General features: G+C 41.3%; 2 protein-coding genes across 4 annotated transcripts in view; one reads left to right on the forward strand and one right to left on the reverse strand.

The window, feature by feature from the left end:
* Window positions 1-16,845, forward strand: part of LOC309693519 (caspase-8-like) — a 92,036-nt gene that overhangs the window by 41,087 nt on the left and 34,104 nt on the right. The gene's annotated exons all lie outside the window — the stretch shown is intronic.
* Window positions 51-16,326, reverse strand: LOC309693518 (ciliogenesis-associated TTC17-interacting protein-like). Of its 2 annotated transcripts, none has more exons than XM_082512814.1 (9): window positions 16,025-16,326; window positions 15,696-15,878; window positions 15,551-15,606; window positions 15,353-15,439; window positions 1,898-2,065; window positions 1,685-1,809; window positions 546-622; window positions 384-451; window positions 51-283 (listed from the first exon to the last, which is right to left on the reverse strand). In XM_082512814.1, the coding sequence occupies exons 1-9, from the start codon at window positions 16,140-16,142 to the stop codon at window positions 95-97; spliced, it is 1,071 nt and encodes a 356-aa protein (XP_082368940.1). In that variant the 5' UTR covers window positions 16,143-16,326; the 3' UTR covers window positions 51-94. The 2 variants fall into 2 exon arrangements, with proteins under 2 accessions (XP_082368940.1, XP_082368939.1); XM_082512813.1 differs by having other exon boundaries at window positions 53-283; window positions 384-454.

Genomic DNA, 16,845 nt, shown 5'->3' on the forward strand with positions numbered 1-16,845 from the left:
AAAAAAAAAAATCCATCGGCCCATAAAAACAAATAATCGCCAGCGGCCCACCGTATGCCCGATGGCCAGTCCAGCTATGCATGTGATAATGTGACTAGAGGGACTGGGCTTCCTGGTCTGCGTCTGCAGGATGATTGGAGGCAAAAGGGGTGAAGTACTCTCTGGCAAACAGAAAGACGTCGTCTGGTTTCCTCAACAACAGCAACTGCAGGAAGTCAGATATTAGTGCTCGAATCTCTGGATGCTGTCTCAAGTATGAGGAGTGGTCGGCCTTAAGCTCTTCCTGCCAAAACAAGACATAAACACACATTCATTTTCTGCTCAGATGGTCAGTAGAGTAATGGAAGTCTAGTATTAATCTCCTGTTGCACATGACCGGCTACCTTTCTGTCCAGAAACTTAGAACGCATCTGCATGTCTTCCTCCCACACAAGGGGGATCTTCTTGAAATCTACTGTAAAATTACAAATACACAAATATCACTGAATCTTTCATTGGAATCATACCTCTTATGTGTGAATATGTGTGTGGGGGATGTGTGTAACCTTTTTCTGCCTTTGATGGCAACTCTAGAAGTCTCATGGTGACTGGTGACCCCACCTGAACTCTGGTCACCAGATGCCTGATCAGAGAATGTAACGAGTCAAATTGAAAGCACTAGTGTAACACATAACAGCAATAATAGCACTTACTTGTTATTCAGAAACCGCTTGAGTTAAACCAGAAAGTCCTCATGTATCACCAATATTCTTTCGCATACAAAAATCAGATGTGTCCTATTCCATAGGTATATCTACACTTTATGGGAACCTTTCCCTTCAAAATGATCATTTTTAGAAACTGAATAGTTCCTAAGATGTCAAGGACACAAAGCAATTAACTATTCTACTATAGCTAATGTTATAGTTTGGACCCACAAAGAAGAAGCATCAATGGCTCCATTAGCAGTGGTTAATAGTTTTGGCTAACATGTGAAAGATCTCTAGTTTAAGACCAGGAGGTGACATAAATCACAAGCAGGGTTGTACCAGGAAGGATGCCAAATCAAACATGTGGGAAATAGTAGAAATTCTTCTTTTATTTACCCCTTTCCCTGTTTCATCCACACCTCTTTAACCTCACTTACTGTCGGAGTTTTCTTATCACTGGTGGGCTCCTTTGTTCCATACCTGAACTTACCTGGCACAGAGTATATAATGACTGCACTCCCTTCCACCTCACTCTGTTTGCTTCTGGACTGGGAACAGCTAAGGTGAGTTAGCTTAATTTACTTATTTAGCTTTAAGTCAGTGACTTGAAATCTAACCTTGTTTGGTCTTTTTAAGAGATTGCTAGTCCATGTGTGGCAATCTTTTGTGTAATTTAAACTACCTTTTTCTACAAGTTAACTGGGGAATCACTGATGGTTCATTCATACTGGTTGCCCATGCTGATAACAGTCCTCTCCTTTTAAACACCTAACTAATGGATCCCTTGTGATTAAGGGAAGCATTCAATAAGTAGTGCTATTGTGTGATTAAAATGATTTGTTGTTTAGTCTACATTAGTGACCTCCTATCAGCAGTAGGTAATATAAACATGAAACTCAACAGTGGGCAGCTGCAGTCTGTTTGGTGCACAGAGGGAGGCAGTAACACAGTCCAACATGTGTGGGATGATGGAGAGGTACATATATTAAGCTTACCCATCATCCAGAAAGTAGCACTGCCAGGTACTGGGGCTGCCCTCCATGGACTGAATAATCCTCTCTACCCCAAATACATCCAGGAGCTCACCCCCGACCTCTAGCTGCCTCTGACCCAGCTCTCTCTGAGCACAAAAGAGACCACAATCAGAGCTCAGTACTCAAACAAGTTACTGATGGACCAGGATGTCTTACACAGGCATAAAGACTTACAAAAGAGGTGTTAATTATGTGTAATCCTGGGTCTAAGGAGACAAACGTCATGTTTTCTGGCATCTTCCTCCTCAGAGCGATCAGGCGCATCAGCAGCAAGCTGGAGCCCTCAGTTACCAGCCCTCTCAGGACAGACATGGGATAGGACATGCTCTCTTCTGTCACCTCCTGTACACACACACACACACACACACACACACACACACACACACACACTCTCGCTTAAGTCCCGTTTGGGGTCGCATATCTTAACTCCCACCCTTTGGGGACACCACTTTCTGTATGGTTTAGAAGCAAGCTGGAGCAGGGGGGCTAGGAGGAGTTGGCCGTCCGGCTGCGGTCTGGGGTGTGGGGCCTCCCTGCTGCTGCAGAGTCGGGGCGGTCTGCCTCTCCCCACCGCAGGGAAAAGGGTAACACCACCTGGGTCTGGGTGCAGTTCCCCCCTCCAGGGGCAGGGGTACCTAGACCCGGTTTGTAGAGTACGCTTGGGGAGTGTGATCGCGTATACAGCGTCTCTTTATATTTGTCTCCACGTCGGTTGAGTGTGAAGTGCACATGAGAGCATGAGGGTGGGAATGGATGTTTGTGTCTGTGTGTGCCTGTATGTTTGTATCTATATGTCAGGTTGGGTATCAGACGCCACCTCTCTGGGGACATCTCGGGCCTTCCAAGGTTTGGAGGCCTATCTCCACCCACCACCACTTCCCCTGCCGGTGGCGGACTCCCTCAGGTGTCGGTGCGTTGGTGGTTCTTTGTATCTGGGGGTGGGCGTCCGGGTACACACCGGCTCACTCCTTGGCGGCCGCTTATTGGGGCTCGCTCGGGCCATTTCGGGGGTGGGGTGCCCCCGGCCTCTCGGCCTGGGGCTCGGTCACTCAGGCACAGCTGGCTGCCGGCGGAGCCCACGGGCGCATCACTGCAACTCCCCCTGGCTTCTGCTCCGCGGCTGCTGAATGAGCCCTCATCTGGGACTCTCCTTAGCTCTTACTGGGACAGTGGCGCAGCTGCCCCTCTGTGGGTCTTCCTTGGTCTCTTGTGTTCTGGGGGCCTCTGGATGTCTGGAGTTTTGATCTCCTCCATACCCGCTTGATACCATAAAGGACAGGGCTGTGGCTCCCCACACTCCCTAACAGATCATTACATGGAGAAACCTTTGGAATGCAAGCATGCTGATCCACACAGGTGTGCACACAGGTGTACACATGGGTATTCACAGATGCGGACTACAGCTTTCTTGGCTGCTGCCTCAAAGCACACTGTGCGCTGTCTATCTTGCGTGCTGAACAATATCGTCTATTATTTAGTATCTATTGATATCTATGACTAGCTAGTTTATTGTGATGGTGCTTTTTTTTCTATTATTATGTTGCTCTTTGTTGTTTGCTGTCTCCTCTGTTTGTTTGTTTGTTTGTTTGTTTGTTTTTTCTCCATACAGGTGACCCAGGAGTTTTTTTTTTTTGTTGTTTTTTTTTTTTTTCTCTCTTCCCCCCCTTCTCACCGTCTCTTCTCCCCTTTGGTTTTCTTTCTTTCTCTCCCCCCCTTTCTTTCATTCTTTCCCCCTGTCCTATTAAAAAAAAAAAAAAAAAGATGACAAAGGATGAACTGAAGCTCCGCCATCACGTGATGTCACATGCTGCTGTTTCTGATGTCACTTAAAAAAAAAAAATAAAAAAAAAGAAGCAAGCTGGCAACTCAGTTTTACTCCTCCAAGACCACACAAATAAAAAATCACTTGAGATTTTCATTTTAAGCAACATTTGTCCAGACAGTATTTTTACCTTCCCATTGGGGACTGGGAATGTTTAATGTCCCCTTTTGGGTCTTCAGCGATACACAGATAAACAAACTATTTTATGCCACTTTTGGGGACCTTACTTCCCTTTTGGGTCTTCAGCAATACACACATACACAAGTTATTTTATGTCAGTTTTGGGGATATTACTTCCCTTAAAGGCAGTTCCTTCAAAGTACAATGTAAGGTTAACTACCCAATCTAACAATAATCTAAACAATAATTAATTAGAATCAGAATCAGAATACTTTATTGATCCCTGGGGGAAATTATTTTTTGTTACAGTGCTCCAATTAAGGTCTCTATTTATCTTGAAGAAATCAAAACTATGTCCAACGTCTCGGCCACAGAACAATTTAAATTTTTGACTGCATTTGTTACTACTGTGTTGTTTTGGGAGTTTATATGCACATCATTAATGCAGAGAAACTTGGATAAAAAAAAATCATCTGTAGTATTGAGTGTTTGTTACCAGCAAATTGTAAGGCAAGAACTTTGCTTCCAAATATGTTCACTGGGAAGAAGTCCCTGGTCCCCTGTCTTCATCTTGATCCTTTTTCTTATTCTATTGTGGTTTTGTTGCCTCCATACCTGACAGAAGAGACTCAATCTCATTGCTTGAGGAATCTGGATTTTGGAGATCAATTTTTTTTCACGTTTCAGGCATTTCTCATGATGCTGCTTCAGTTTGGTTAGTCTTGAGTAGATAAACATAAGTTAAATAGGCAAACATTAGACAGTTAAAATAGTTTTTATATTCTATTTAAACTAAAAGAAATTTCTAATTTCAACTATGAATTGTTTACACAGGTAATTTGTACACAATTACCAAGGGTTCATTTGATTTTCAGAAACTATCCAAACCTATCATAAAAGATTTAATTTAATTATTAATAAACACACTGCTTTAACCTACATTAGAACCAATCAAAATATCCTTTAGCTCATATCTGTGAGTGATAAGACAAGCTGTACGATTTTAGAATGGATATCTTAATTTTAGTTTTCACTGATGTTACGAGTAGATTTAACATGAATAACAAATAGACAAGAGACAATTAAAAACTGCCAAAGAAGATGACTCTTATGACTTCCAGGGACATTTCTAACAAAAATGCACTGCGTTAACCTGAATGAGGACAATCAAAAGGGATATACATAAATGAAATTGAATTGATATAGTACCAGAGTACAGTGATCATTAACTGATCGCCATTAACAATCAGTGACCATAAACGGTTTTGTCACTGATCTCAAGGGTAGATTAATACTAAATACAGAAATATACCCATCCATCCATCCATCTTCATCCGCTTTATCCGAGGCCAGGTCGCGGGGGCAGCAGCCTAAGCAAAGAAGCCCAGACCTCCCTCTCCCCAACCACCTCCTCCAGCTTATCCGGGGGAACACCAAGGCGTTCCCAGGCCAGCCGAGAGATATAATCGGCTGGCCTTTCAAATATACCTCCATTTAAAAATTGCAAAAACATATGCAACAATAGTTATTGGTACACCTGACTCTTATGACTTTTGGGGACATTTCTAACACAAAAACACTCTGCTTTAACCTAAATGGGGACATTCAATGGGAAACTTTCCTTAGGGAACTGGTTAATACAATAAACTCTGATTATTAAACATCTGCATATGTTATGGTATGTGTAAATACTTTTCGGATGGATTTCTTTATCTTAGTCCTCATTCTGATTGGTATTTGTTCCTTATTTTTAAATCTTAGACATAGTGAAGGTTTTTTTTTTTTAACATAACCCTTGCTTGAGTGTGGGGATCATTGATAAATTGTTTACAGACTTCATGGATAGATTTATACTGAAAAAGAACATGATACTATTTTTAGAAAAAAATTCCAAAACATATCCAACTATAGTCATTAGTATGCCATATACTTATGACTTTTTGGGGACGTTTTTAACACAAATACACTCCGCTTTAACCTAAATGGGGACATTCAATGGGAAACTTTCCTTAGGGAACTGGTTAATACAATGAACTCTGATTATTAAACATCTGCATATATTAAGATATGTGTAATGATTTGGGGGATGGATTGCTGTATCTTAGTCCTCATTCTGATTGGTATTTGTTCCATATTTTCAAATCTTAGACATAATGAAGGATTTTACAACATAACCCTTACTTGAGTGTGGGAATCATTGATAAATTGTTCTCCGACTTCATGGGTAGATTTATACAGAAAATAGGGACATGATACCATTTTTTTTTTAAAAATCAAAGCATATCCAACTATAGTCATTAGTATGCAATGTGCTTATGACTTTTGAGAACGTTTCTAACACAAATACACTCCTCTTTAACCTAAATGGGGACATTCAATGGGAAACTTACCTTAGGGAACTGGTAAATACAATGAACTCTGATTATTAAACATCTGCATATATTAAGATATGTGTAATGATTTGGGGGATGGATTGCTGTATCTTAGTCCTCATTCTGATTGGTATTTGTTCCATATTTTCAAATCTTAGACATAATGAAGGATTCTTAGTTTAGGTTCTCTGGGTGGGGTTTGGTTAGAGTTTTAGTGTTCTGGTTTTCTGTCTGTGTTCCATAGTTGCTGTCTCCCCTGTCTGCTGTATCCCCACATCCAATCAGTGTCTGTGTCTGCCCTGGTCCCATGTCTCTGTTCCCTCTGTTGTAGAGATGGACCGATCCGATATTCAGTATCGGTCCGATATTGACGTAAATTACTGGATCGGATATCGGAGAGAAATTTAAAATTTTTAATCCGATCCAGTGAATGTTACAAAAGCACCTCAAAAACTCGCTAACATGGTATAACCCAGGTCATGACCTTAGCACGTCAGAGCAATATGCGTCACGTGATCGAGCGGTTATCGTGTGGGAGAGGTCAGAGCCATCATGTCAGCAGTGTGGACTTATTTCAAACTAAAAGACGAAAAAAGCAAGACTGCCGAATGCAACTTATGCGATGCAAGTGTTTCGCGAGGTGGTAGCAGTGTGGGGATTTTTAACACCACAAACATGATTAAACACTTACAGAAACACCACGCAAAGGAGTATGCGGAATTTAGCCTGGCCTCCAAAGCTAAGCAGAAAAGTGTACCATATCAACAAACGCTTTTGGAAAATATTCAGAGACGTGAGAAATTCCCTCCGGAAAGCAATAGAGCGAAGCTGATAACGGAGAAAATGGTTGAATTTGTTGTGCTTGATGACCAGCCCCTTTCCGTTGTGGAAAATGATGGTTTTCGACGCTTAATTGAGCATTTAGAGCCTCGCTACATGCTGCCAAACCGGCATTTCATCTCGGAGGAAGCTATCCCAGGCAAGTACAAACAGGTGCGCAAGTTCATCTCCGAAAGTTTGGAAATAATTCCCACGTTAAGCATGACGACTGATATTTGGAGCTCGGACGTTTGTCCGTTGTCCCTGCTAAGCCTGACTGTACACTGGATAGACTCGAGTTTTACAATGCAAAAAGCAGTGTTGCAGGCCAAAGAGTTTCGTGGTTCACACACAGGAGAGTCCATCGCTGCAGCTATGGAGGAAATGTTAAATGCGTGGAAAATTCCGAAGAATAAAGTCCACGTTGTTTTGCGAGACAATGCCAGCAATATAAAAAAGGCAATGAGCCGGCTAGGTGTTGCAAGTTTGGGATGCTTCGCGCACACTTTGCAACTTGTGGTGAATGAGGGACTGCTTGCACAATGTGGTGTATGTGATGCTGTGACAGTGGGCAGAAAAATAGTGGGTCACTTCAAACACTCACCACAGGCATATTCGCGTTTGGAGGACATTCAAATGGAGCTGAACATGTCACCCAAACGTCTGATACAAGATGTGCGAACAAGATGGAATAGCACATATTATATGATCAAGATCCTCACAGAACAGAAGCGAGCCTTGTGTGCATATTCTGCAGAGTATGATCTGCCTGCCACACTTAGTGCACAGCAGTGGGGGTTACTGGAAAAGGTCCTGACAGCTCTAGCTCCCTTTGAGGAGTTAACAAAGGAGGTAAGCGCATCATCCTCATCTGCATCTGATGTCATCCCTATTGTCTGCGTCCTTAAGCGCCTGCTCTCCCGAGAAAATGAGGCCGACGATGGAATAAAGAAAATGAAAGGCACTCTTCTCGAAGCGGTTAACAGACGCTTCAGAGACGTGGAATCCGAGCCACTATACACAGTTGCAACACTGCTGGATCCAAGATATAAAGACAGGTATGTAAGGCTTCACTCATGTTATTTTAACAGATCAACTTGTTTTGTGTGTGTCTGTGTGTGTGTGTAAGTGATAGTGCATTAGAGAGAGTGTGTCAGAAAATGGTGAGGACATTCTAAATTAGTTGTGATAGACTTGTCATTCAGTCAGGACACCACCATTGCACATTATAACATGTATTGTCTGATTCAGAGTAGTACAGCAAAGTATGTTGAGGTCTTTATAATGGGCATGGAATAAATAGCAAGAATGAGGAATGATAGTTTAATCACACTGCTGAATGATACTAATGATAAATTTAATGATTGTTTAATATTCAAGTTTGGACTTTTTTCATTTCAGGTACTTCACGAGTGTAGAAACCTCAAAACAAGCTAAAGATGCTTTGTTGGCAGAGGTGAGGAAGATGGAGTTTTTGAGAACTACATTACACTGCTACATTACTACATTACACTGCAAATACACTGCTGTCAGACTCCATAATAAAGACTTTAACTGATCAAACACACACATCCATACATATGCAATAATACTAAGTGCAATAATCCTTTCTGTCATCGTTGTATTTTTACTCAGTTGTATATAGCATTTGTATTTGTATTCTATTTTTATCTTATTGTATATTTATTTTATTTTATTCTACTGTATATAGTATTTTATTTTATTCAATTCTGTACAGTTGTGTACTGTATTTATTCTTATTGTATCCTAATTTTTGCCTCATAACTTTTGCACTGTCCACTTCCTGCTGTGACAAAACAAATTTCCCACGTGTGGGACTAATAAAGGTTATCTTATCTTATCTTATCTTATCTTATTAAACTCCTCAGAGCCAGCAGAGGGGACATCAGCAGTCTTGGAGCCAGCAAAGAAGACTCCACGGGTGGAATCTTCCAGCCAAAGCAGACTTGAAAGTGTTTTTGATGAAATCCTGAAGAAAAACACTCAAGATCCTGTTCCTCAGTTAGCCACGACAAGTGCACGCATTGAAGTGCAAACTTACCTTAGTGAGCCAACCATTCAACGCTCAGATAATCCACTGCTGTACTGGCAAGTCAACAAACTTAGATTTCCCACTCTGGTTTCTACAGCAGCTAAATTTCTCTGTGCACCTACCACAAGTATTGAGAGTGAGAGACTCTTCAGTACAGCCTCCATTATCATTAATGAAAGGAGAAGCAGGCTGACAGCTGAGAAGGTTGAAATGTTGATCTTTCTGAAGAAGAACCTACCTCTCATGTTAAAGTGAAAAAAAAGTTACAACTGCATTATTACAAGAATGTTGTTTGCTCTGCTAAAATTGCAACTTTTTTCAGTACCAAAGGGGTTTTGAAATTTGCATAAAGTTGCACTTTTATTTACTTGAATTTTACTTTAAATACTTCAAGATTTAAAATTCTGCATAATGTTGCACTTTTATTTTGATTAATGTTACTTTAAATACTTTGAGATTTAAAGTTCTGCATAATGTTGCACTTTTATTTTGATTAATGTTACTTTATACTTTGAGATTTAAAGTTCTGCATAATGTTGCACTTTTATTTTGATGAATGTTACTTGTCTGGTTTTGCTTCCCCTTGTCTCGTTAGGCCTGATTTGCCCCAGCTGTGTTTCCCTCCTGTTACCCATTCCCTGATTGCTCCTTCTGTGTATTTTAGCTCTGTGTTTCTCTGTGTCTGTGTCACGATCTACCGTTTATTTTGCTGTGTGTTTTGTCAGTCCACCGGTGTTATTTTATTTTGAGTTTTTCCAGTTATGTTATGTTTGAGTTCAGCATTAAAGCTGTTTCGGTTTAAGTTTGTCTCTGGGGTCTGCACCTTTGGGTCCTATTCCTGTCCGCACACAGCCGTCACACACCAGAAGACCCTTACTTGAGTGTGGGAATCATTGATAAATTGTTCTCTGACTTCATGGGTAGGTTTATACAGAAAAAGGGACATGATACCATTTAAAAAAAAAAAAAAAAAAAAAAAAATACAAAACTATATCCAACTATAGTCATTAGAATGCCATATGCTTATGACTTTTGGGGACGTTTCTAACACAAATACACTCCTCTTTAACCTAAATGGGGACATTCAATGGGAAACTTACCTTAGGGAACTGGTAAATACAATGAACTCTGATTATTAAACATCTGCATATATTAAGATATGTGTAATGATTTGGGGGATGGATTGCTGTATCTTAGTCCTCATTCTGATTGGTATTTGTTCCATATTTTCAAATCTTAGACATAATGAAGGATTTTACAACATAACCCTTACTTGAGTGTGGTGATCATTGATAAATTGTTCTCGAACTTCATGTATGGAGTTATACTGAAAAAGGGACATGACACTATTTTTAAAAATACAATACAAAAGTGTATCCAACTATAGTCATTAGTATGCCATATGCTTATGACTTTTGAGGACGTTTCTAACACAAATACACTCTGCTTTAACCTAGATGGGGACATTCAATGAGAAACTTTCCTTAGGGAACTGGTAAATACAATGAACTCTGATTATTAAACATATGCATATGTTGAGGTATGTGTAATGATTTGGGGGATGGATTGCTTTATCTTAGTCCTCATTCTGATTGGTATTTGTTCCATATTTTCAAATCTTAGACATAATGAAGGATTCTTAGTTTAGGTTCTCTGGGTGGGGTTTGGTTAGAGTTTTAGTGTTCTGGTTTTCTGTCTGTGTTCCATAGTTGCTGTCTCCCCCGTCTGCTGTATCCCCACATCCAATCAGTGTCTGTGTCTGCCCTGGTCCCACGTCTCTGTTCCCTCTGTTGTAGTGCCTGCATGTGAGTCTGTGTCCTTTCTTCAGTCTGTGTTATGGGTTTCCTGTTTTACTTTGAAAGTCCATGTCTGATGTTAATGTGTCTGGTTTTGCTTCCCCTTGTCTCGTTAGGCCTGATTTGCCCCAGCTGTGTTTCCCTCCTGTTACCCATTCCCTGATTGCTCCTTCTGTGTATTTTAGCTCTGTGTTTCTCTGTGTCTGTGTCGCGATCTACCGTTTATTTTGCTGTGTGTTTTGTCAGTCCACTGGTGTTATTTTATTTTGAGTTTTTCCAGTTATGTTATGTTTGAGTTCAGCATTAAAGCTGTTTCGGTTTAAGTTTGTCTCTGGAGTCTGCACCTTTGGGTCCTATTCCTGTCCGCATACAGCCGTCACACAACAGAAGACCCTTACTTGAGTGTGGGGATCATTGATAAATTGTTTACAGACTTTATGGGTAGATTTATACTGAAAAAGGGACATGATACTATTTTTAGAAAAAAAAATCCCGCAACATATCCAACTATAGTCATTAGTATGCCATATGCTTATGACTTTTGGGGAATACACTCCACTTCAACCTAAATGGGGACATTCACAATCCTGCAGCTTATTTATGTTTCTTTGTTTCAGAATAATAAATAAATTAAACAAATAACATAATATTCCCCTTCATAAAGCTTATTTATTTTTTCCGTTTCATTAGCCTCTCTTAATTAAAAAGATAATCCTCATTGTTAGCTTGCACATGAAAAACTTGAGGATGCTAATAAACATATTTTATTATTTTAGAATCATAAAAGCATAAAAAAATGAAATCCCTTAAAATATTGAAAGTTTGGTTCATTCAAACATCCCTTGATGTTTAATCCAAGACAGCTCTGAATGTGTAACTTATATGTGGCTAGCTTTTTCGGGTTAATTAGCTCAAGTCTTTTTATTCCAAATCAAGGGCACATCTAGCAAACCAGTATTAGCAGTTATTACTAAATAACTTTCTTACATTCAAACAGAAAATTCTGAAACTTGTCAGCAGACACTTAAGATATAGGTATAAGAAACTAAAAAAGTTTTAATCACTCTTCATACTTTTAAAGCTGCTCTACATGCTGCTGCTTGCACACACCTCCATGGCTGCGATCAAGGCCTATGGTGACATAGAAGTCTTACCTCACCTCCCCTACCTTTAGGCTGTCCCTGCTCTGTCCCTCTTCACTCTCACACACACGAACTCCAGACCTGCATTCATCTCTTTCCTCTGATCCCCCCCACCCGACAGACATACAAAACTCTAAACATCGCCCTTTGACTGACTGCCCCACCCCCACTTGCACACGAACTCTTTCCCGAAAGCACTCTGATTGTATGACACTAGTGTTCATTGTATTATGTTGTACATAGGACTTTTTGTTTTTATCTTTAAGTTGTTCACTGTACACTGTAGACCGTGGGAGCATTACAATTTAAAATCCCTGTGTATCATCTGTACATGTGGGTTTTCAGAATAAAGCTGACTTTGAATTTGACTTGAGTCAAGCTCTGCACATATCTCTAAGGCCCAGTCAACCATGCTACAGGAGCTAATCTTTCCTGCTTGTATCCAGGATATCATTTTTTTCTGTCATGATCCATATGTAATGACCATTGTCTTACACAGTTTTTGATCAGCTCTTAAAGAGACTTTGGTGAGAATTAAGTTTTATGCCATATGCTTGTGACTTTTTATGCTTTTTAGGCAGTATTTTACATACTGCCTAAAAGGTATTAACATTGAAATTTAAATTTAGCTCAGCTGTTTCACCAAATTTTGGATCCCTGCACCATTCAACAGAAATTCAAGAAACATCTTAAATATGTTGCAATACAAGTATCAAGAATTTAGAGTAATTTATGTCAAGCTGCAGTTCAGAAAGCAAATATGAACCTAAAGTGCTCCATTATTTCATGCATCTGCGTCACATCATGCCAAATAATTCTTTAAAAAATATTAAAACTATTTATATCATAATTACGTGAAATATGACTCTTTTGTATTTTCTAGTGTCTTCTTTACCCTTTGAAAATATTATCTACTAAATAGTCTACTGATTTCTGTTATTTAGTCAAGAGAACAAATGTTTGTTTATATAAAACCATTCATACAAAAGAATGTTGAATAAGATTTTCAAGTCAAGTCAAAGTCAAGTCAAGTCAACTTTATTTGTCAATTCTGCCACATGTACAGGACATACACAGAATAGAAATTGCGTTACTCTCAAACCCTAGTGATTAGAAAAATGCAAATAAAATAATTAAAAAGTAAAAATTTAAATAAATACAATACAATTTTACGTATAACAAAAAAAAGCTATGCAATATACAATATACAATATTCAAGTAAGAAGGCATAGTGGTGCAAAATAGGCAAATAGTGCAAATGGAGATTTAGTAGTGTACGGTAAGAGATAGTGTAACAACAAAGTCTTATGAGGTAATGGCAGTCCAATGCTCCACAAAGTGACTGGAGCAGGCCAGTGAGTGCGTCAGAGAGTGAGTGTGTGTGTGTGTGTGTGTGACAGAGTTCAGTGAGACCGTGGTGGAGAAGAGGGGAGAGGGGGGCAGAATCGGGAGGGAGTTTAGCTTCCTGACAGCCTGATGGATGAAGCTGTCCTTCAGTCTGCTGGTCCTGGCCTGGAGACTCCGCAGTCTCCTCCCTGACGGCAGCAGCTTGAAGAAGCTTTGCATTGGGTGCGTGGGATCAGCCGCTATGCAAAGGGCTTTTTTAGTGAGACGGGTGCTGTAAATGTCCTGGAGGGAGGGGAGAGAGACACCAATGATCCTCTCTGCAGCTCTCACTATGCGTTGGAGGGTTCTATGGCAGGACGCATTGCAGGCTCCAAACCACACAGTGATGCAGCTCGACAAGATGCTCTCGATGGTGCCTCTGTAGAAAGTGTGCATGATGGGGGCTGGAGCTCCTGCTCTTCTTAGTTTGCGGAGAAAGAAGAGACGCTGCTGTGATTTCTTGGCCAGTGCTGTGGTGTTGTACGTCCAGGAGAGATCCTCTGTGATGTGCACACCCAAGAACTTGGTGCTGCTCACTCTCTCCACAGACGCTCCGTCAATGGTCAGAGGAGCATGTTGGGTGTGCATTCTCCTGAAGTCCACAACAATCTCCTTCGTCTTCTCCACATTCAGAGAGAGATTGTTGTCAGCACACCACGTGGCCAGGCGTCTCACCTCACTTCTGTAGTCGGTCTCATCCCTGTTGCTAATGAGACCCACCACCGTTGTGTCGTCCGCAAACTTGATGAAGAGGTTGGAGCTGTGTGATGGAGTGCAGTCATGGGTCAGCAGAGTGAAGAGGAGGGGGCTCAGCACACATCCCTGCGGGGCCCCCGTGTTTAAAATGATGGTGCTGGATGTATTACTGCCGACCCGTACTGCTTGAGGTCTTCCGGTGAGGAAATCCAACAGCCAGTTGCACAGTGAGGTGTTGAGCCCCAGCTGGACCAGTTTTTGAGTGAGCTGTTGGGGGATTATAGTGTTGAATGCTGAACTGAAGTCTATGAACAGCATTCGAACATATGAATCTTTTTTGTCCAGGTGTGTGAGTGCTGAGTGGAGTGCAGTGGAGATGGCATCATCGGTTGAGCGATTGGGCCGATACGCAAACTGGAAGGGGTCCAGGGAGGGGGGTAGGACAGTCTTGATGTGCTGCATGACTAGTCGTTCGAAGCACTTCATCAGGATGGGAGTAAGTGCAACAGGACGGTAGTCATTAAAGCAGGAGGGAGATGACTTTTTTGGGACCGGAATGATTGTGGTGGCTTTAAAACATGTGGGGACGACAGCCTGGATGAGTGATATGTTGAAGATGTCTGTGAAGACATCAGTGAGTTCCACTGCACAGTCTCTCAGTGCACGACCAGGAATGTTGTCAGGACCCGGAGCTTTACGTGCATTGATCCTGCTGAGGGATCTCCTCACGCTGTCCGGGGACAGAGTCATCACCTGGTCACCAGGAGGGGGTGGGGTCTTCTGTGCAGTGGTGCTGTTTCGGACTTCAAAGCGAGCAAAGATCAGTAAATTAAAAGAAATCTTACACTATAATAATATAAGGGTTAGGGAGAGGTAATACACACACAAAAAAATCCAAGAAATGTCACTTTTGGGGACAGTGGAAATTCTTGCAATTTCACACACTTCCACTAGGGGAAACATAGAGTTATACGCAGATTGCGAAAATTTTGGGGGGCAATGTCATACACATACACAAAAAATCTAAAAAATGTCACTTTTGGGGACTGGTGAGATTTTTGGATTAAAATACGTTTTAGAGCATGCTGAACGTTGTTAGAGGTAAATCTAATTGGGGACGGTGGTTTTGGTCCCCAAAGGGAGAGGTGTCCTAAATTGACTGGTGTGTGAGCTGATAGAAGTCCCCAATTTTGACACAAGCAAACTCTCTCACACACACACACACACACACACACACACACACACACACACACACACACACACACACAAATGACAACATGCAGTGAATGCGCAACAGTAAGTAAGGATTTTGTAAATACTGGACTAACTCTTGCAAAGAGAGCATGGAAGTTACTCTGAATGACTGTGGTACTGTTTCATTAATATATTAGTGAGTTGACCTATAAAGCAGTGGTTATCTGACCTCTCCCACAGTCGTAACCTTATGGATCACCATCTGCCCATCACACTGCACCATGTGACACCTCTTGTCCACACTATGGCCCTCGAGCTGAGGAGAGAAGTATAGAAGCACATCAAAGGTGCAATATTTCCACTTAATGCATCTGCTGAGCTGAGTCAATGTAAAAAGAAACAGCCCGGAAAGGATTCAGCGACTCACCTTGACATATTCATGGTGATCTTCCTCCAGCACGTCCAGGTCAGTCGTTAGGTAGGCTTAAACAGAGTAAAGGGTATGAAGAGAAATACTAACAACAGGAAACCGCAAAGATCAGTTTGTCCTAGCATCCTCTGCCTACTGTCACCTGTCACTGCTGTCCCACAGGGGCAGTCATCAATGGCTCCGTGGCTCTGAGCATGAAGCATCATGCATGGCTGCTCTCTCCGGGCAAACTCCACCGTCACACTGAACTCCCCCAGCTCTCTCCCCCCCTCTGATACAGTCACCAGCGAGTCTGCAAACACACACTTCTGCAGCTCGGCAGGCTCTGAGAAGCGAAGGGACACAGAAGGTAAAGCCAAAGTGGACAGATTCAAATATCTGTAATGATTTCACGGTTTTTTGCTTTTCAGGTAGTTTTGGACTCAGCTTTTTCCTACCGACCATATTAGCCTAAATTGGATGCGAACTCACCGATGCCGGACATGAACGTGACAGCTTCGTCAGAGGCTTCCAGCTCCTGTCGCTGTTCAGGTCCTTCAGTCCCCGCTGAAAAACCCACAGCAGTCTGTTCACCCAGCGTGGCTTCCATCTTTAAAACAGCCTGAAAAGTGTGTGGGAGCAACTTCACAGGACACTCGCCTGCCTCGACAGGCAGTCTGTCTGGGTAATTTTATGCAAAGCAGTCTTATCCCACACTTTTCCTGCTTAGCATTTTTCTGCTACGGAAGGGAAGCTGACGACCAAATCTCTGTTGGCATGGCAACGACGCTGCAGTACCGTAAAGACCATTGTATGTGTACATTGTAGGCTGACTATTCACCACCAAATCTAGAGGAAGGAATTATACAAAAATAGAGGCGCTGTACATAAGCTAATAAAAAACAAAACAAAGAACACTGATTACTATTCCTCCTAAAAACCAGCAATTAATTTTTGTGAATTAATTTACTTAAGTCTGAGATCTTTACATCAAGCAAACAATTATGCAATACAATAGTGAATTCAGATCATAATTCTGATTGCAAAAGCTGTTAGACAGAACAATCTTAAAAACAGTCCTACTGTACTGTCAGGAGGACATCCTGGGCCACATTTGTGGGGGTCAGTCTAGCAGGCAACATGCTTGCTTTTCAAAATGATGGCCATTTCACATGTTATAGCAACAAGGGAGCTTAAGTGATCTTTTTTTTTTTATTTAAAAGGGACAGTGCAGTTTAACATATTTCAAGTGCAAGACATGAAACTGATGTACCGCACACAGGTTTATAGCTACTGCTAATTTTCAACAATTG

Source organism: Aulonocara stuartgranti (assembly GCF_965226115.1).
Source record: "Aulonocara stuartgranti genome assembly, chromosome: 18".
In the NCBI taxonomy this organism is placed as follows: domain Eukaryota; kingdom Metazoa; phylum Chordata; class Actinopteri; order Cichliformes; family Cichlidae; genus Aulonocara; species Aulonocara stuartgranti.

Excerpts from the sequence above, each read along its gene's own strand:
- LOC309693518 (XM_082512813.1), bottom strand. The coding sequence starts at position 16,142 with ATGGAAGCCACGCTGGGTGAACAGACTGCTGTGGGTTTTTCAGCGGGG. Across the intron at positions 2,066-15,352 it reads AGGTTACGACTGTGGGAGAG|GAGGTGACAGAAGAGAGCAT; the intron begins GTCAGATAACCA and ends GTGTGTGTACAG. Across the intron at positions 623-1,684 it reads TGCTACTTTCTGGATGATGG|GCATCTGGTGACCAGAGTTC; the intron begins GTAAGCTTAATA and ends TTCTCTGATCAG.